The following is a 22044-nucleotide window of genomic DNA, read 5'->3' as shown; positions in this document are numbered from 1 at the left end:
AAATATAACGTATTCGTCACGTGGTCATTTTCTGTTTGTTTACTCAAACTTCCGCCAGAGTTCGTTTGCTTACAAACCAAACTTTTCCACTTAGGCATTATGGGATAGCGATTTCTTAGGCCGCGTATACTGTGACGTCACTGTAGAATGACGAGAAAACATAACGTCAAACGTAAACAACTTTCAAAACAAGAACGTAAACATCAAGTTCATTACTTTACACAATAATTTGAACAGAGTCTCCCTACTTTTTAATGATATTGTGATCATTTTATGATTAAAATAAAATCCATACTTTTATATTAATGCTCTTAATATTAATATCTTCAAACTTTTAACTGCGAACTACTTCTTTAGTGTTATTTGACTGCGTGATAATCGCGGGCTCACAATATACAAATCTGTATATTGTGCTGCGTCACATAGGAGAGGTCTATTCGAGGTGACGTAATGAGGCCTCGACGGGGAGTTTGTTTGTTTACTATGTACCAGGAGCCACGCTAGTTCAGAGCAGCAATTTTTGTAGTAAAACATTCCGTATAGCTAGAATTCATTGTCACAGTTTGAGGATTGACTTACGGAAGGATTATTTTTGTTTGCAGAATATTCCATTCTCACTCAACGGTGAGTGTTTGTGTATCTTTGATGGGATTTTTGCTCTGATCTTATGGTACACAGATAGCGTGGGTTGAGAAAATCCGGTTCTAACTAGTATGGAGATGGACCGCAACATGGACAGCTCGAATTTGTTCAGTGTTTGTTTGATTGAACATTCTTTTATTACACGTCTACATCACTACATGCAATCGAATGGAACATTACGGAATTTAAACTTAGATGTGGAGAAATTTCGCGTATCTGTGCGCGCTCGAGGAGGGTTGCATGTGTCACAGCTGGGGTCTTCGAACTTTTTGAACTTCTCTAACATACCTTGTATGTGTTTTATTCAAATAGGATAAAATGACATTGCGCAATCCGACTGCACCACTTTGGTCCGTGATATTCTATCGTTAGCTGCTTTTATGCACGAGGGACTTCGAATATCGGTGGTGGTTATTGGTCAACTACTGCGCCGTCAGCCGTGGGCATCTTCGAGGGTTTTCAATCACAAGATTGTCATTACCAATCAGCTGTTGAAGGAGGGATGTTCCAATCAAAATGGAGTACATTTCTGGCATCACAGAGGGTTTTAGTCTGACCTCAATTTTTTAAGTCGTCATGGTGATCATCTCCAATGTCCACTCCAATCAGTCCATGTTGTGTCGTCCTCTCCAATGCACAGATATTGGCGAAGCATTCGTTCGGCCATTCTTCATTACCACAATTTACTCAGGCCAGTATAAGTGCATTTGTTCCTTTATATGTTATACATGTACATGTTATCTGGTTGTTACTATTATACCAGGTGTCAGTTTACAGTCTTTGTTTAGTTCATGTACAGTGTATATCTTTAAACACCATTTCCTTGTCTATGGTTGATATCAGAACCATGTATAGAGATCTCTCTCATATTTGTTAACCACCTTTGACATGTGATACTTGTTTTTGATTTTGACAATTTTTTGTATATTTGCTTTGGTAGAAGGTGTATTTATACTGCACTTTTCATAATGAACAAGGGATTATGTCCCAGTTCATACATGTGACTTCTTGTGGAAGTTGTTTGCAAACGAACAGTGGATTATGTCCTGGTTCATTCTTTACGCTGTTTTTGTGGTGTTTGCACAGGCTTGTCACTTACAGCCTGTTTTCTGATCATGAGGAGCAAAATTGCATTATTGTGTCAATACTTTTGACTGACCATGTCGCTCATTTGTGAGTCGATGGTCATACTTGTCTTACATATGCAGCATATGTACCTACTTCATGTGATAGTATCTATTTGCTTGTTGGTGGAGCTTTGCACACCTTGATTTTATATTTTACAGAAAAGGAAAGTTGCTCTGTTTATATGATATGGAGATGTTAATATTGGGTGCTTTCTTGCCAATGTTGGTAGTATATGATGTAACAATTTGATGGATGCAAGGTGAAGATAACGAACAGTGATCAATCTTATAACTCCTACAAGCAATACAAAATAGATAGTTGGGCAAACACGGATCCCTTGACACACCAGAGGTGGACCAGGTGCCTAGGAGGAGTAAGCATCCCCTGTTGACCGGTCACACCCGCCCTGAGCCCTATATCCTGATCAGGTAAGCGGAGTTATCCGCAGTCAAAATTAGTGTGCCAAGAACGGCTTAACAATCGGTATGAAACACGTCAGACAGCATTTGACCCAATGCGAGGTTGTATTGACGAACTAGATCGTTATAACGACCATAGAATTTGCGAAATGCTGACTTCAATCGAGACTGTTGACATCCCTGTACCATCAACTTGTTTGTCAGTAGCTTACCTCGATTTAAAAACTGACTATACCCAGAACAAACTCTTGAATATCGAATCAATTGAGATATATAAACACCATATGCAGGTGATAATGGGATATTGCTACACAAATATGGGAAGTTGACGATGGAGAAGCTGAAATCATCCCGTTTGTCATACAGTTGAGTTGTCAGTTTGCCGTTAATGTCTACTTTCAATAAAATATCTAAGTATGAAGCAGAAGTGTACGACTCTGTGGTGTCCTTTATTTCGAGCTCACAGGGATATATCAAATCGACATATGAATGAAAGCTATCATTGTTAATAGACAAAACGTCATCGATATATCTTAAATCCGAATTGAAGGTCACAGCGAGAAATTTTTTCTTCTCACGTAGAAGTTTTTGAATAAATACTAGATATAGATAGTACTACATCAATACATTAAATATGTTTTCAAGTAATATAACTCTATTTTTCGTAGATCATGCCTCCCAAAAGGAAGGCAGTGGGCACAAGATCGGCCTCGAAAAAATAAAGGCCTCCGGGAGTTTCCTCGACAGTGGTTGACACGAACACCACCATTTCATCTTCCGAGAGCCCGAGTCAGAGTCTCCCTCAGCAACTACGATCAGCTGGCGGCGGCCATCATTAGGCAATCAAGGCCTATTGAAACACCACAGACTTGCATGGAGAATCCACAGTTTCCTTCTGTCAGTCCAACAGTAGCAGCAGATCAACAACAGACAGGTTACTTTTCTGTACCCGGTGGTCAACAATCCACCAGTGCTACAGGAATCGGGGCGTTGTTGGACCAGGGTTTTTTTTAGGTGAGCCAGCAAGGTCAGTCCAACCTGTAGTTGATCTTAAGGAGTGCATCGCTTTAGGGGCCTCTGTTTCATCCAAATTAAAAACAAAAATTTGGAACAATGAATTTATTGATCTTAAATCATTGCTTGACACTACAGAGGAACCTCTGTCGGTAATCATTTCTACGGGTGTAATCAATTTACACCAGGGTCAGAAAACTAAATACCCCATTTCCCTCAGTCAATGGACTGATTCATTTCTAACCTTCTCCGCCATATATATGGAAAAGTTACACCATGAGGGTCCAAATTCATTAAAGTATTGTCATATGATTAGAGAAATGCAATACTTGCATGGGAACAATGCTTTCCGTTTGTATGACGAGCAATTCAGAAAGTTCAAAAAATCCATCAACATCCCTTGGCAAAATCCAGTTAAGGAGTTGCGCCTTAAAGCAGCAACATCAAAATTCCACAGCCCGAAACCCCAACAAACCCAGCCCTTTCGGGCTAGAATATGTTATCAATTCAACAAAGGGGAAAGATGTAACAGAAGCCCATGCCCCTTCAAACACTGTTGCCTGCAATGTAGGGCAAATCATCCTAAGGCCAAATGCCCAGACATGCAAAAATATCAGTCCACCAAACCTGCCCACTCCAGTCAACCCGGTAAAGCTTAATAATATTTTGTTAGGATACGATCCATAAAAACTTTCACATCTCATTCAGGGTTTTCAACAAGTTTTTCGATTAGGTTACGCAGCCGCCCCCCCCCCCTTTATTTTTGTTCATCTATTTCCAAAAACCACAAAAGTACAGTCGATTTTGCATCAGTCATTGACGATTTTATATCTGATGGCATCATAAGCAATCGCATAGCAGGTCCATTCCCTTCTTCCCCCTTTTAACATTTTGTTTCATCTCCCTTAGGAGTTGTTCCAAAATCAGAACAAGGAAAGTACAAGGTCATTCATGATCTTTCCTTTCCAAAACATCATTCTGTCAATGATCTCATCCCTAAGGAGAATTCAACAGTTCAGTATGAATCTATTGATAATGTCACAGCTCTTTTGAACCAATTTGGAAAAGAGTCTCTCATGGCTAAGACCGATATTAAGGATGCATTTCGCATTATCCCTATACATCCTGAGGATTATAAACTTTTAGGTTTTCCATGGCAGGGTTCTTTTTACCATGATAGATGTCTCCCCATGGGAGCTAGCAGTTCCTGTAAAATTTTTGAATCGCTTAGCCAAAGTCTTCAGTGGGCCATGTACACCAATTTTAATGCGGCAGGTATGTCTCACATGCTTGATGACTTCTTCTTTATCGGGCCAAGGCATTCAAATAAATGTTTGCAGGATTTAAATCAGTTTATAGTCATATGTCAGGATAGTGGTATTCCCATCAAGATGGAAAAAACTCATTTTCCAACAACTGTATTAAGCATGTATGGTATTGAGGTGGATTCTAATGCCATGATATGCAGGTTACCAGAACCAAAGCTTGTCAAAATACGTGCCAAGTTACATGAAGTTAAGCATAAGAAAAAAGCAACTCCAATCTCTCATAGGCCTTTTGAATTATGCTTGTTCAGTGGTTGTTCCAGGTAGGGCTTTTCTTCGACGCATTATAGATCTTACTTGTGGCATGTCAAATCCATCTCATTTTATTCGTCTTACATGCGAAGCTAGGGCGGACTTGCAAATGTGGGCTCATTTTATTGAACATTACAATGGTAGGTCAGTAATCTTGCCAGAGTTCTTCACTTCATCTAATCAAACAATGTTGTTTACGGATGCATCGGGCTCCATTGGTTTTGCGGGGGTTCTTGGCACAGAATGGTTTGCTTTATGTTGGGACACAGTACCAGACTTAGACCAATGTCAAATTGCCATTAAAGAATTGTTTCCAATTGTGCTAGCACTTGAAATTAGGGGAGCAAATCTTGCAAATAGAAAAAATTTGTTTATGTCAGATAATGAAGCTGTTGTTTATGTGGTCAATAAGCAATCCTGTAAGGAAAAAACTCTTATGAAACCTGTCCAGCGTCTTGTGCTCACATCTTTGACATATAATATATTTTTAAGGCTAAACATATTCTGGACAAGAACAATATCTTGGCAGATAAACTATCTCGTTTTCAATTACAGGACGCCTTCAGGGTAGCCCCTCACTTGAATCAAAACCAAACTGTGGTCCCGGTGGAACTGTTGAGAATTTAAGCCCAGTTTCCAGACATTTACTATCTTCAGCATTATCTCAATTTTCAGTTCAAGCCTATAGGCATACATGAGATATGCTCAGAACATGGAAACCCACCCTCTCCTTGCCTGTTTCAGTGGTAGATGTGTGCAATTTCATTGGTCATCTGTTTCTGAATAATTATTCACCTAGCAGCATAGCTTCTCATATATCAGCGATTAGTTATGTTCACAAAGTTCTGGATCTGTATGACCCAACTCAAGCTTTTATTACAAAGAAGATTCTAAGAGGATGTCAAGCTTCATCTCCTACAAGAGACCCACGTCTACCTATTACGCCTAACATATTACGGCAATTACTTAATGCACTTGTTCACACTGTACCTCAATATTCCCTTCGAATTCTTTCTTATTAGCTTTTCATGCATTCTTGAGATTAGGAGAAATTGCAGTAAAATTCTTCCAAAAGCCTCATCAGGTTCCCCAGCCCCCAGATGTCACTTTGGAATATAATGACTCACAGTTGTCAGCAGTTCAAATAATTATGCGGGAATACAAAACCAACAAACACCATTCCCCTTTGGTTATCTCACTTCGGGCTATTCCTAGTTCCCCATATTGTCCAGTCAATGCCCTGTTCGAATATTTGAATTAATCTAAACACACAAGTGGTCCTTTATTTCAGACACTTGATTCTCTGCCAATTTCATATTCAAAAGTCTCAGCTCATTTAAAAGCTGCAGTTCAGTTTATTGGTCTTGATCCCAACAATTTTAAGGGCCATAGTTTTCGAAATGGTGCTGCTACCTATGCAGCCTCCCTGGGTTTCTCAGACAATCTTATTCAAAAGTTAGGAAGATGGAATTCTGATGCATTCCGTCGTTATATCCGTATAAACTCTTAGGTTTTAGGGATTTTCATGACAGGTCAGCATATGGCTGCTGTTCATGTAATCTCAATTTTTTGATGCTGCAATTTTCACCCATCCATTTTTAGATGTGTTTCAATTTTCTGCTTCTTTTTATTAGGCAAATATGTAATGACAGGTCAGATGTTGTCTGCTGTCATTTCTGTTCAAAAACCATTGTTATGTTTTGCATACATTATTGTTCTGGTTTCCGCACTTCATTTTGTTTTCTTAACAGTTCAGAAGTTGTCTGCTGTTGATATCTGCATAACCAGAACTGTGTGTCTGTAATTTATATATATATATATATATATATATATATATATATATATATATATAATATGTCTTCCGGCGTGACCGTGTTTGAGGGCTAAGCAAACAATATTGGGATTAGTATCTAGATCCATAACAGGGCAAAAATATCTCGAAATATTAGCAGCTAATATGTGAGGACAGAGCTCAATCAAAGTATTCTAACTTTAGACATTTTTGATCCGCCTATTCATTGAACGCGGGAAACGCTATGCAACTGATGTAAACAGTGCATTATGACGTCATATTCAGCGTCGGTGTTTAGCAAATACACAAACATAGGAGACATTGCATTGTACAATCTCGTTTTAAATCGAAGAGTGATTATATATGTTTAAGAAAATAAGATTTACATGTTTTTACGAATTTCATGTAACATCTCAGAACGACGTTAACTTGGGTACACGAGATTCAAAATGGAGAAATACATGTCCACGCGCTAGTATTCGAATCGACGCCATTGGGACAAAACTTTTCAAGTTCCATAGGTATGGTTTAATTTTTCATTGGTTTTTTATATTTTTCTTTTAAACATATATATACGTGTTACCTATAGATAGAGTTCCGCTCTCATGGACCTTCGGGCCATGAGAGGGTTTCGTCCTCTATTATAGACTAGCTATGTAAATAAGATTAAAAGTTCTGAAAGCGTAAATTTTGTTTATATCATCCGTTGGTATACATTAAATTGACCATATGAAGAATAATATTATTTTGAATTAGGTCATTAAATTAATTATTAATTCAATTTTTATTTCCTCTTCTGCATGAGTCATACTTTAAATCAAAGAAAGATGGTAATTATCGACTTTTGTTTGAGCTATTTTATTATCAAATAATCATAAACTTACTAAAATTGTAAGGCAGTATATAAAGGCAGCGATAAGCATTTGTACCCACCTGATAGGACACAGACTACCAATTATTTTGCTATACATTCCTTTATAACATGAAAATTGATATGAAAAATTTATCCGCCTCAACTTACCTGAAACTTGGTACAGACTTAGAGCAATTCAAGTCCAAAAATATTTGTGAATCTCAGGAAAATCCACAGCACACAAGTCCTGTTATGACACCGCAAGTAACCCCTACCCTGCATATTTCCCTTTCCCTTTGAGAAGCAGGTAAACAATAGCCTATTTACACCCTTCCTACTACACACTTAAGAGCAGAATTTCCCATTGTTATAAGTTTTTAATTTTTTTCAGACCCTCTTCTTTCCATCTATGCCCTATAATAACACAAATCCACCCCACATACATCCCCAAGAATTTTTAAGAAAAAACCTCTATTTATAAACAGGCACTACTTGCGTGGTCAATGAAATAGGGGTCAAATTAGTAGTCTGTAACCTAATAAAGACACAAACCTTGTTTGATTTTCATGAAACTCGGCACAGAAACTCCTGCAGTCATACTAAACATCCCTATGAAGTTTCATTGGATTGGTACTCTCAACAGCAGAGTTATGGCCCTTTGAAGTGATGAGCTGGATCTCCTAAAACAGAGGATGGAATAAGCATGAGACACACAATACACCATTTTGAAATGCTCACATATGACATATTCTGCAATATGTTTCTTACCAATTATTTTTATATATTGTATACATATCCCCTTTACTTAATTAGGATAACATCTTTGATCGATAATGTAGATAAATATTATTAAGATATTTTTGAAAAGTCAACCCCAAATATGGTAAAGTTCCTTAAAAAATGTCTAAAATAAAATATTTAACGGTGAAAATTTACATAAGAAAAAATATTTAGAAAATCTGCATTATATTGGCTGTAAAAAACAACAGTAAAGGTCAATGAAAATACAGTAAAATATCTCTATCTCGAAGTCCGAGGGACCTCGAAAAACTTCGAAATATCCGGGGGTTCGAGATATCCAAAATCGATCTTGAATTTTTTTTTTTTGAAGGAGGATATTTGATGCATAGTATGAGATTTGCTGTTTCTTATAGTTTAATGCAAGTTGATAAATTGATATGGCGGAATTTCGAAGACAAATATTTCGGTTTTTTGAAATATATCTAGGGCTCTCGGCGGGTGTGACCGGTCATGGGGGATGCTTACTCCTCCTAGGCACCTGATCCCACTTCTGGTGTGTCCAGGGGTCCGTGCTTGCCCAACTATCTATTTTGTATTGCTTATAGGACAACAGAGCGTCTAGCTGACCCCGTCCACCTTGGGCAGTCACAGTTCCGTGCCAGCAACCGAGCAGTCTATAGCGAAGCAATGTTCCATACCAAGATAAAGAACAGAAGAAAGAGCTACAGAGAGTATTCAGCAATGTTCTTAAGTCAAGATGTGCTTTCATAGTCAAGAAACTGTTTACCAAGTTTGACAGAGACCTGCAGAAGATGAGTGATTTCTTACCTAAAGTCCTTGAGGCCACTGTTCTGTACCATACTGGAGACTGTTCAATGTGTGCAACATATTCTCTTGTTTGTGATGGAGAACTTGTTTCCAAATGGTGGAACTTCAGTCGTAATCTTGCTGCATATAAGAACAAAGAGGAACTTCCGACTACTGCAAAGACCAATTTGACTTTAACTCAGTTGCCGCCCATGATCACCCATACCATAAGAGGGGAGGATTGTGGTATCATCTCAGGCCACGTCATTGAAGAGAGTGACTGATTGAGTTGCTACGAACTCTAATTAGCAATTAATAGGATAATAACTTAATCTAACTTTATGAGGAGTGACACATGCCTCTCCCATCTTCAGAGGTGTAACATAGTAATAAATGTGATAAACTTACCAAGATTGTTGTTATCCATATGTAGTTCCAGGCGACAGATATGATAAGGAGGTGGGTGCCCCAGACAGGTGCCCCCGAATTTGCAGGTCTATCACTGGTTATTGATACCGTGCGGCTCCATAGCAATATGCTCTGGCACAACACACAGTGTGTTGTGGCACAAGTGGGATGCAACAATTGCATCTAAATCATGGTGACGATGATGTAACATGACACTGAGTCTATGCTATGTACGTGCATTGTCTTCCAGCTGTCCTTGTAGTACACAACACCATACTTGTTGTTGCTGCTTAGAACTAGCCCCCGCCCAAATACGACAATGGCCATTCAAACCAGGAGCAGAGACCAAGTGCACCTTCTCCAAATACTTGACAAGAAAAGCTTCCATGTTCAGAAAATGAAAGTAAACCGCTGACGAAAATACACTAGACCAAGCCTAAACCTTACGTCAACTTTTGAACGACCTATCTCATTTGCATAAATCAGGTCAAACAGTTTGTGTATTGAAAACAGTACCTACCCCCCCCCCCTCCTTTTTTCTTAACTTTTCTCCTAGGTATTGTTCAAAATTAATTTTTTAGACTTGAAATTCTCATCGTTAATCCTTATTAGTCCCCTCCTATACAAAAATGTTCGAAAAGTTGATTAATGCGAGTTTTGACCTTTGACCTGATAGGACACAGACTACCAATTATTTTGCTATACATTCCTTTATAACATAAAAATTAATATAAAAAATTCCACCGCCTCAACTTACCTGAAACTTGGTACAGACTTAGAGCAATTCAAGTCCAAAAATATTTGTGAATCTCAGGAAAATCCACAGCACACAAGTCCTGTTATGACACCGCAAGTAACCCCTACCCTGCATATTTCCCTTTCCCTTTGAGAAGCAGGTAAACAATAGCCTATTTACACCCTTCCTACTACACACTTAAGAGCAGAATTTCCCATTATTATAAGTTTTTAACTTTTTTCAGACCCTCTTCTTTCCATCTATGCCCTATAATAACACAAATCCACCCCACATACATCCCCAAGAATTTTTAAGAAAAAACCTCTATTTATAAACAGGCACTACTTGCGTGGTCAATGAAATAGGGGTCAAATTAGTAGTCTGTAACCAAATATCGTGTGGACGAAAGTATGTTTTGTGTCTCACTGTGCGTAAGAGTTCCACAAAGGGAAATAACTATTGGGGAACTCGGAAATTGCGTATTGACTGTATTATTCTGAAGGATATTAATAAACTTTACCAGTCTGTATCGTGCGTTCCATTCTTCGCGCTGAAGGCGACAATTGCGATATTGCTAGGTAAACGGAAAGAATCCTAAATGTAGGTACATTACTTCGATTTGATATGAACCAAGCGTGCTAAGGTATCGTGTGAATACATAAAGGAAGATGACTCCAAACTATATATGAGCCATGCGAAGTCACCTGTTGGACGATTCAAATTGAAAACGACAATACATTTATCATAATTGAGATTCTTACATATGTAGTTATCGAAATTCTGTGGCGTTCGGGCTGGTCAGAAATTGTTATGAAATTCCTCTGTGAAAATTAAACTGATGATTATCAGCATGTCATTCAATTGGAATTTTGTTGATGAAAACAGATCAACCTTTTTTTCTTATTTTAAATAATCAAAAATAAGTACCTTAAATCTTGCTCATAAATTCTTAACTGTACTGTGAGCTTTCTAATTCACAGATGTCGTTTTATGATATGTAATATAAGTCTAACTCGTTAACAATTTGATTTCGCTGGGAACGAATTCTGAGGTTTTGAATTTATAGGCAAATATCTGTAATTAGAAGTTAGAAACATCAAATTATTTTCCAGAGCAGCTGGTGTTGTCATTCTTTATCATATTATCGAATGATTCCGAACTTTCCGATTGACTGACATCCAATAACCTTTGAAAAACAGAAGGTTATGATACACCATGCAACGAAGTTGCGGAGGGTATAATGTTTTTGACCCGTCCGTTGATCTGTGAGTTATGCCCCTTTTGAACTTAGAATTTCGAGCCCGTCTGTCCTGTTCTTATCAACGCAACTCCTCTGAGACCGCTCAACAGAATTTCGGGAAACTTTGTAGATAATATGGGCCCACTGTGTATATGTGCATATTCCCAGAAAATTCTGATTCAATCATTTTTCTGGGAGTTATGCCCGTTTTGAACTTAAAATCCTGTTCTTGCAGTAATACATGTACATAGCATTACCATTCATTATGTGAGGCATTGTCAGGCAATATTGGAGCGTGGGGTATGTTTTGCTTTCTTTCATGTTCGCCTGCATGTGTCCTTGAGGTGAATATAATATTTGATTTTTCCAACATTGGGTCAAACATAAATTGTGAATTTCAAAACTGATGTAATTGATTATTATTTCTTTGAGTAGTTAGAAGAGGTTATGATTTTTTAAATTGGCCACTTACCAAAGCAACCATACGTTTTAGTCCTTCTGCTCCTTGCTGTGGAGTCATTAATTTCAGGTCGTTGGTAGAATAATGCATGCCGACAAAATCTGGAGTTTTCTCGTGTATTTATATGTAGTGTGTAGTATTTCCTGAGGTGTGTCGCACTACCTTGTTGATATGGTTCAATTATTTCTTCAGGTTTTCATGAATGAAATTGTTTAGTGTTTAAAATGTCAAATGAGTGTGTCCTGTGTTTTCTCAGGGTTTTTTCACAATTGTTTACCGTATAATGATGAGCAGCAGACCACTAGAGCGACGATGTGAAGTTTGAGTTCAACTTTTTTCATTCCTAGGTAGTCTTAGTTGTCAAAATGACTGTGATGAATTACGTCTAGATTTCATCATCCTAGGTTTATAATTTCTCAAGATGATATTTCAATTCAACTTCAGCGATTGTTGTTGTACTGTTGAATGTCTAATGATGATTTCTCCATCAGTGCTTCAATGTTTAGCTTGAATGGAGGTTTCCATTGCAGACAAAATTGTGGCGAATTATCATTTATTTGAAGTGTTTGGAGGCAAAGTAATCCCTAGCATATTAAGTTCTTATCTTCTGATTTTTATTATTACATGTATTGTTGTTTTACATTTATATAGCGCCTTATAGAATCAATACAATTACCCTTAAACGCTTTACATGTCAAACAAACACTAAATGCCAAAAGACATGAAATAATACTAAACGGAGGTTAACATAGTAACTAAGAAAAGGCTAAACTATAAAAGATTATCTAACGCAAGCTAAAACTTTATGAGAATGAGATATCTTTTATATTTTAACCTGTAAAAACAACTGTTTACATTGATACAGAATTACAAATTAAATGCAAGTTTAAAAAGATATACTTTAAGCTGATGAACTTTTGAATCGAAGATCCGGAGGGAAGAATGAGCATAAAGTATTTGATCTTGATGTTTTAGATTTTCAATGAAGTTAATGAGTTGTTTGGAGTAACGATGAAATCAGATGCAAGTATTTCTTCATCATTTCAACAAGGAAGCACTCAGTCACCATACTTGATTTGTAATCCCTAATGTTTGAGCATTAAGGTAAATGACAAATGTTCACAAAAATCAGTATTTTTTCTAATACACAGTCTTGTTTTATTATAATACAAAATACTTGAAATGTATCAGGCATAACATGGAGGAATCACATCGTAATAAAAAAATAATTTCTCTAACCTGTTACCATAACATAGATGTGCGCATTATTGTGTGTGCATGCGTGTGTTGTGTGCGTGCATGCGCGTGTTGTGTTCGTGTGTGTGTTTTCCATAGCTTGCGAAATATCAATATCACATTTTTTATCAAATTCGCTGTTTTCAGTGAGCAAAACGCTCTAAAATATTTTTAGTGATTAGAAACAATTGAAACCAAATAATACTATCAAAAACTCGGTAATATTTCGATATTAGAAATGCAGCTTCCTAGATGAAATCTACAAAAATTAAGAAGTCCTCCACTCTTGACCATTTTTAAAGGAAATCCGTTAAAATCAAAACCATCGATATTTATTCAATATTCGCCAAGATAAATATGGACGTAACTACTTATAAAGAACACACATTCACTGTGGTGAGAGGGTAGACGGGGGAGTGGTCAGGTACTGATCAAGAGATGTGGGATGTCAAGGAAAAGTCAGGGGTAATACTCCGTCAATACTTTCTTTTTTCAGCTGATCATAGTATCCAGTTCAAAAAAAAATAAAACAGAGTTATTTTTCTTTGTTTTTAAATATAGTCGCATTCAAATATTTTCATTTCATTATTCACTATGGGTTTAATTTCGCGGAAAAAAGATAAATCGTGAACATAGTGAAATTAAAACCACCGTGACTATTTCCCAATCTACAGTATCAAAGAACTTTTTAATGTATAGGGAAAAGTAGCCAGGTAGAGATATTGATAGATGGTATCGGTATCATAAAATCAACACACTCACTATGTGTGAAGTCTAGACTGATCACGGCTGGTAATTTCCTGAACATCTCCATGAGAGTGTACCGAGTGTTAATATTCTTTTGCGTTACATGCAAACTTCATATACATGTACATGTGATTACACTTCCCTGAAATCGTTGTCCATGCGCGTGTTAAGTGAGTTATCATTTGTATGTACATCGTGTAAATCGTAGTTCCTTGCCATTGATAGCTGTATAGATAAGATAATCATTGTAGTACTGATCATATGTTACAATCAACGCCATGAGTGTAGCTATGTTTTTCGTCATTGTTTGCGCAATTTTCTCCTCTTTGTTTCAAACGACATTGTCTTCTGATGAAGAGGAAAAGAAACGAATTCTTTTAAATGACCCAACCTTGATGGACCAACGTCTTGCTCATTTAGAACAGTTCACACAAGAACAGGCCGCAGAAAACAAGCGTCTAAAAGGTTTAGTGCAAGACCTGGAATTGAAGATAACAACTATGCAACAAGGGTTTAAAGGTGAGAGAGAAGGGGAACATTTAATCATATGCATTGTACATGCTAATCCAATTTACCTACACTTTCTCTGAAGACTAAAACGTTATATATCTAATGTTTCTGTGTTTGGAACTTTTAGGAAATGGAGCTACCTTTACGCGCTGGGGAAAAGAGTCGTGTCCATCTAATACATCATTAGTTTATTCAGGTATATGTAATTCATACTGCAATTCTGCGTCTGTTCAACCTGTCAATTAATTATTTACAATCTTCTATTTTGATAGACATACAGTTGAGGATGGTTTAAAATTTCGAAATAGATTTAGCCATCTTCGCAAACCAAGTATCCGATACATTTACTCTCATCTTCCCCTTAGCGGATTTAGTTGCTACTGAACTGCCATCTAACAGATCGAGCAAGTTATCGTTCTTGACGAAAACAAAATCTATAAACAATCAGATAACGCATTATAATTTCTGTTACATAAATGGAGTTGACAAATGAAAACAATAGAATGGTGTGGGTTTTTTTCATATTTATGTGTGCATAGTTGCTGTGCGCCTGTGTCACCTTTGTGTTTAACGCGTAAATCACGTATCAAGGCATGCAGTTCATATTTCAACGTTTCTACTTTTGTTTTGACATCATAATCAATTTTGCTAAGTTTGTTCAGTTTATTCTAAAACATGCCGTCCTTTATCGTCATTCTGGTGATTTACATGATCAATTGTTTCTAATAGTTGATCGTAAACCCAACCTGTTGATGAATAGTTCTGCAATGGTTACCACTGGTCACCCATTGATATAATGGTCATACAAGGGCTACCTCTGGTCATCCATTGACGTAATGGTCATAAAAGATTACTTTTAATCACCATAGATATGATATTTATATAAGGGTAACCGTTGATCACCCATAGAAGCAGTGGTTATAAGAGGGTTTCCTTTGGTCACCAATGCAAGGTGAAGATAACGAACAGTGATCAATCTCATAACTTCTATAAGCAATACAAAATAGATAGTTGGGCAAACACAGACCCCTGGACACACCAGAGGTGGGATCAGGTGCCTAGGAGGAGTAAGCATCCCCTGTTGACCGGTCACACCCGCCCTGAGCCCTATATCCTGATCAGGTAAACGGAGTTATCCGCAGTCAAAATCAGTGTGCCAAGAACGGCTTAACAATCGGTATGAAACACGTCAGACAGCATTTGACCCAATGCGAGGTTGTATTGACGAACTAGATCGTTATAACGACCATAGAATTTGCGAAATGCTGACTTCGATCGAGACTGTTGAAGCCCCTGTACCATCAACTTGTTTGTCAGTAGCTTACCTTGATTTAAAAACTGACTATACGCAGAACAAGCTCTTGCATATCGAATCAGTTGAGATATATAAACACCATAGTAGCAATGGTTATAAAAGTGCTGACTCTGGCCACCCTTTGATGCAATGGTCATATAAGGATTTCCTCTGGCCATCCATTGATGTAAATGTCATATAAGGGTTTCCTCTGGTCACTCGTTGATATAATGGTCATATACAGGTCACCCATTGATCTAATGGTCCTACCCGGGTTACTTCTGGTCACCATAGATATGATAATCATATAAGGGTAACTGTTAATCACCCATAGAAGCAGTGGTTATAAGAGGGTTACCTCTGGTCACCCTTTGATTTAAATGTCATTTAAGGATTTCCTCTGGTCACCTGTTGATATAATGGTCATTAAGGGTCACCTCTTGTCACCCATTGATCTAATGGTCCTACAGGGGTTACTTCTGGTCATCATAGATATGATAATCATATAAGGGTAACCGTTAATCACCCATAGAAGCAATGGTTATAAGAGGGCTACCTTTGGTCACCAATAAAAGGAGTGGTTATAAAAGGGTTACCTCTGGTCACCCTTTGATGTAAATGTCATTTAAGGATTTCCTCTGGTCACCCGTTGATGTAATAGTCATGCAAGGGTTACCTCTGGTCACCCATTGATGTAAATGCCATATAAGGGTTACCTCTGGTCTCCATTGCATGTAATGTATATTTTCACATCATAGAAAGATGTCCTAAGGTAACCGACATTTCAGTATATGGATGACCTTAGGTCACTCTTGTTTATATTTCTACATCTATTTCAAATACATAGCCAAGTAACAGGTAGAGTGACCACATGACCTCCTGCTACATTTTGTATATCCGAAATTCATACTTCCCTTTCTCTCTTATACATATCTTACAGACACGCCTTATATATGTTATATCTTCTATTTACAACAATTCTAATGAACATAGTAAAAAAAACATAACATAATTTAGACAAAATAACCATAAAACAGCTGAAAATAGATTTGGACAATCCTTACTTAGGTTTGGTGAAATATTCCCGATCAATAAAAAAGATTACAAACGGATAGACAACTGATCAAAAATGCTAATTTTATGCTTTGGTTCTAATGAGCTAAACTTTTCACCTTGACACTGTTGCAGCATCCTAAAATATAATCCATAGTAACATGATTTTACTGTCTGAAATCATTAAGTGACCAGAGTTTATCCCCAGGTGCAACATTATTTTATAATTATCTGTAAATAAATTGCAAATAAATAAAAGGATGATATTCCAAATTCAATTTCACTGCATTGTATTTATCATAAGCTAGGTTCATATCACATTCTCGTATTTTGAAAAATCCGAGTCTGGGGGATGCAGATAACAGTGAATTATCATTTTCAAAATTCCGCTATTTTTTGCTTAGAAATGATCTAAATGGTAAAAAATTACTAGCTCAATATTCATTTTCCTTTGATAGTGTGTAATATACATTATGTGCATTGTACTTTCACTTTTATGTGGTACTATTTTTATAGCGTAGTAAGCTGTGTAAAAAAAAAAAAAAGGGTGACCTGGGGTCATACTAAAATGGGGTGACCCTGGGTCCTACTTGAGGTTACTAATTACCTTCTGTGCTACACATGGGGGCCGCCATTACTCAAACTTAATTGTATGTAAGGCGGGATTTGATTGGATGCCTATGAAAGTCAAAGCGCGATATTTAAGGAAAGGCCGTACTTTTACGTATCCGGTTTTAAATTTTTAACACCGACTAGGAAGTTCCGGTGATAACTTCGACTTTCGAAATGATACATACATGTAGTAGAGTGGAATTCAGACTGTTTTAGTGAGTCTGTGTCTGGTTCAGAGAAACCCAGAATTACAAAGTCTCAGAGAATCATCAGCAAAGTTGTTGAATATTTGAACTCAACAGCTGTTAAATTCTTCATGAGTACTTCAAGAAACAAAATTATTTCTACATGAGCTGTAGTTGCTAGAATCTACATGTAACAGTATGTTACACTACATTCATTTTTTTTTTATAAGTATGAGATAGATAGCATGCATGTATTTTTATGTATGATATGATTGATAGCACACAAAAAATAGACTAACCAAAAAAAATTGTGAGAAAAAGGAAGGGATGGGGTGCCCTCCCCCCTCCTTGTGTTCTAATTGTCTGGTAGGAAAAATATTCAGTATGTTTTATATATCATATTGTTATATTCTGTTAATCTTGATTTTAAGACTGTATTTGCTGTTACATTCTACTATTTTCAAAGTGTGCAAAGAATAATTGTAAAACTTGAAATTACCAAAATGGGGGTTTACGTATTTAAGAGATCATTTCGCAAAATATCTCTGGTCAACTATGGTAAAATATGGGGGTGTTTTTTTTGTTTTTTGTTTTTGTTAACCTTAGATATAATTCTAAATATTTTTAAAGAAAAACTGGCATATATTCAAAATTGCGATATTTTGTGATTTTTTCCTGAAGGATGTGAGCAGATTAAACAGCAATTGTGTATGTTTTCAATTGAATATCTTTAAAAATTATTTCAGTAAATGAATATCTATTGTTTTTTGTTTTTGTTTTTTTTTTTATAAATTATAGCTTAATATGATGTGCTTTGGTGTATAAATTAATAAAACATGAGATCATGCATCCTTGTGTTAAAATTTGGCTTTTGCATTTGGGGGTATATGTGCTCTGTAGCACATAATATATGAAAATAAACCTGCAAAGGTATGTCTAATATGGGTTTTTTAGTTACTTCATGAGTTGTTAAAGGTATATAAATGGGAAAAAAATGATTGACAGAAATTTCTAATAGTATTTACCTACCTTAAATGCGACTAAATCCACCAAAGAGGAAATGAGAGTAAGCGAATCGGAAACTTGGCTTGCGAAGCGTATTTTAGGATCTGAATTTTTAATTAGATTAATATTTTACACTACCATTCCTCACGATAGATTAAAGACTAAGCTTTTTGACATTATAAACAGCTGTTTCTTTAATAAGGAAGAGTGAAGATAACGAACAGTGATCAATCTCATAAATCCCACTAGCAATACAAAATAGATAGTTGGGCAAAAACGGATCCCTGGACACACCAGAAGTGCCTAGGAGGAGTAAGCATTCCCTGTCGACCGGTCACACCGGCCGTGAGCCATATATAATAAAAATGGAAAAGGGAAATATATATATATATATATATATATATATATATATATATATATATATATATATATCTGGTGATTAGTCATAAAAATAATTTCATTAAACACCACTCTGAATCTAATCTTGAGTCGATTCAAGTCTTGTAATTAAGGGAGGCCTATGCCTGTGGTATTCCTACATTTCTCACAATTCTTATTCAATGTAAAGACAAAAAATAAAGTCTTATCAGGGTAATCCATATTCACATTATTTTGGATTTAAAGTGGAAAAAACTGTATTGATTTCCACTTCAAGTAGTTTAATTCAATCAATAAGCAAGGGCAATGTATATGTTGCCACATTTCTAAGCTCTCAGACATACATGTAAAGTGAAGATAACGAACAGTGATCAATCTCACAACTCCTACAAGCAATACAAAATAGATAGTTGGGCAAACACGGACCCCTGGACACACCAGAGGTGGGATCAGGTGCCTAGGAGGAGTAAGCATCCCCTGTTGACCGGTCACACCCGCCGTGAGCCCCATATCCTGATCAGGTAAACGGAGTTATCCGCAGTCAAATCAGTGTGCCAAGAACGGCTTAACAATCGGTATGAAACACGTATATACTTAAACAGAAGTATGCGTCAGCTTAAAAAATCGCATAGTTTTTTGCTAAACAGCACAATAAAATTACATAAAACTGGTTAATATGAAAACAATAATTTAACAGTTCAAAAAACCTGCTACTTTATAAATCTTCATAAATAAATTGTGATAGAGAAAATATCAGTACAGGAGTTATTGCGTTTGTAAATATGTTTGTGAATACAGATAAATTTTTTTAAAAAACAAAGTATATAAACTTTTTCAGCATCAGATGGTTTACAAGATTTCTTATTGTACCTAATGAATAAAACTACCACAAAAGTATACTCAAATTAATTGAAGATTTTTCAGAAACCTATGATGTCACATGAGGTTGGATTTACCTTAACGTGAAAAATTGCAGTGGTGTCGTGACGTGAAAAAATGAGTGGTTGTATATTGGCTACGTGACAAAAAGAAGGAGGATGAAGACAGATTCGTCTTAATCTTTGCATGTTTAACCTTACTGAGTCCCAAGCCTTTAGTAATCAATTCAATATTGCAGAGGCATAAGACTTACGTCCACTTTTGGTCTCTTGTAACACCGTGACTAGGCTCCCCTGTTTAAGGATGGTACAGTGTATAAACACGTGTGTAAGGAATTGTTTTGGGGAAATCCTGTATTTTACCGTAATACAAAGATACTATCGCACAATGTATGAGCTTTTGTGTTCCCAAACCGATAGTGATGTTTTCATATTCAATGTTAACATAATTGCACTATGCTTCCACCGTTGTGGTATAGGTGTGTTTAAAGGTTTGTATCTTTAATCCCATCACGGTTATTGCAAAGATCAAAAGAATACCGCGGTCATTATTCTGCGATATACCTTCATACGTAATGTCCGATTTTGAGAAAATTGATACCCATCTCGCTTCCACTTCGTGTTTTGCTCATACAACATTAAAGTAGATAACTGATAATTCAATTTTATAATCATTAGAATTAATCAATATGTGTATAAATGACTGAAGAACATTTGCCATTCAGTATAAATCTGCATTCCAAGATCGATAGACATGTAAACAAGCATGTCGATGAACACAGTTTTCTTAGACTTTGTATTCAAAGCAGTTGATAGAATCCATCAACATCAAACTAAATACTTCAAATATTTATCAAAATAGATCTAGTATATCCTACGATCTCACCTTTTTTCACATGCTACCTGAAAAAAAATCTTATTTTTTTAACAAACATTCTGTATATATTTCATAGGGTTTCTTTATATGATATAGAATTACATAAGTGTTTAGTTATTGCACACACACACACACAGAGAGAGAGAGAGAGAGAGAGAGCCATGAAAAATTTTGTACCATCTGTTCCAATGGACATCAAATTTTTCAGTACTACCATTTTTGTAAGAAATGAATTTTTGTGTCTCATAAAAGAACTTTACAAATGATATTGATCTCACCTTTTTCGTCTACAAACGGTCCGTTTCAGAAAATGTTATGACGTCAAAGTGACCTAATTCGTAGCTGTATAGGTGAACGATTGGCTGTATAGTTTTGGCGGTAATAGAAATAAAGTTCTTGTTTTCGTGTATATTTTAAAGCCTCGGCTTTTATATTTCAAAAGGATATTCCTCGACCTCAGAGGTTATCCTGCATTATACGCGAAAACGCGATCTTTATTTCTTAATTATTTGATTTAAGCAGTGCCCCTTATCCATAGTTTTTCCAACAATTGCATACCCTTTCTTTATAAAATGCACTCTGGTGAAGGTTTTTTTTGGGGGGGGGGGGGGTCTGGCATCAATCAAAAGAATAATGCTGAAATATCGTTCATTAACACGTTCCAGGGTACTCGGGTGGAGGCTGGTTTAATACCAAAGGAAGCGCTACTAACTACCTATGTATGCCCCAATCACTCATACACTCTACCAAGACAGGAAGCTATGGAAATCATATCTGGGGAGTAGAGTACTAGGACAATGTGTGGAAAGATCACTCACATAATGAAGACGCCCCGTGTGCTGTATGCGAAAGTACCGGAAGCACAAGCGTTCTAATGATCCCCGGAAGAGATGTATGTTTCCCAGGCTGGAATAAACAGTATGATGGATATATAGCAACGGGATACTCTGGTCATGATTCTGCAAAGGAATATGTCTGCGTGGATAGTGACGCCGATTTTGTATATGGGGGACATCGTGATACGGACGGCGCCCTGTTTTACTCTGTGTCATACACCTGTGGTGCTTTGTTATGTCCGCCATATATTGACGGAAAAATCGCCAACTGTGTTGTTTGCACGAAATAAAAAAGAATAATCCTCAGTTGATTTCGTTTAAAAAAAATAAATAATGATTGTTTTGTTTTCACCACAATGTTCTGAACATACATGCCTGTCAGACTCTTTAATAATTCCATTAAACATTTTGTAGACCATTCATAGTAGGTGTTCATATGAGAAGTAGGACTTCACAAATTAGGTGTTCATAGGTTAGGAATTCACATACAAGGTGTTCACAGATAACGAGTTCACATGTATATTATAATTGATACAATTGGTATTACCATAGATTATCTAATGAAAACACATAATTACTTAAAGACCAGGTCTCACACTCTAGCTGTATACAAAGA

General features: G+C 36.5%; 1 protein-coding gene across 3 annotated transcripts; it reads left to right on the top strand.

Moving 5' to 3' along the window:
• The first annotated feature begins 460 nt into the window (after positions 1–460).
• Positions 461–21734, top strand: LOC125670295 (uncharacterized). 3 transcript variants are annotated; one of them, XR_008802309.1, is made up of 5 exons: positions 461–624; positions 2858–3216; positions 12793–14319; positions 14438–14506; positions 21258–21734. XR_008802309.1 is itself a non-coding variant. In XM_056162293.1 (4 exons), the coding sequence occupies exons 2-4, from the start codon at positions 14079–14081 to the stop codon at positions 21383–21385; spliced, it is 438 nt and encodes a 145-aa protein (XP_056018268.1). In that variant the 5' UTR covers positions 2467–3203; positions 12793–14078; the 3' UTR covers positions 21386–21734. The 3 variants fall into 3 exon arrangements, 2 of the variants coding, with proteins under 2 accessions (XP_056018268.1, XP_056018267.1); XM_056162293.1 differs by lacking the exon at positions 461–624 and having other exon boundaries at positions 2467–3203; XM_056162292.1 differs by lacking the exon at positions 461–624 and having other exon boundaries at positions 2467–3216.
• Positions 21735–22044: the final 310 nt, after the last annotated feature.

The sequence above is a fragment of the Ostrea edulis genome, chromosome 4, assembly GCF_947568905.1.
Source record: "Ostrea edulis chromosome 4, xbOstEdul1.1, whole genome shotgun sequence".
In the NCBI taxonomy this organism is placed as follows: Eukaryota; Metazoa; Mollusca; class Bivalvia; order Ostreida; family Ostreidae; genus Ostrea; species Ostrea edulis.
This window is presented reverse-complemented; position numbering and strand designations above follow the sequence as displayed.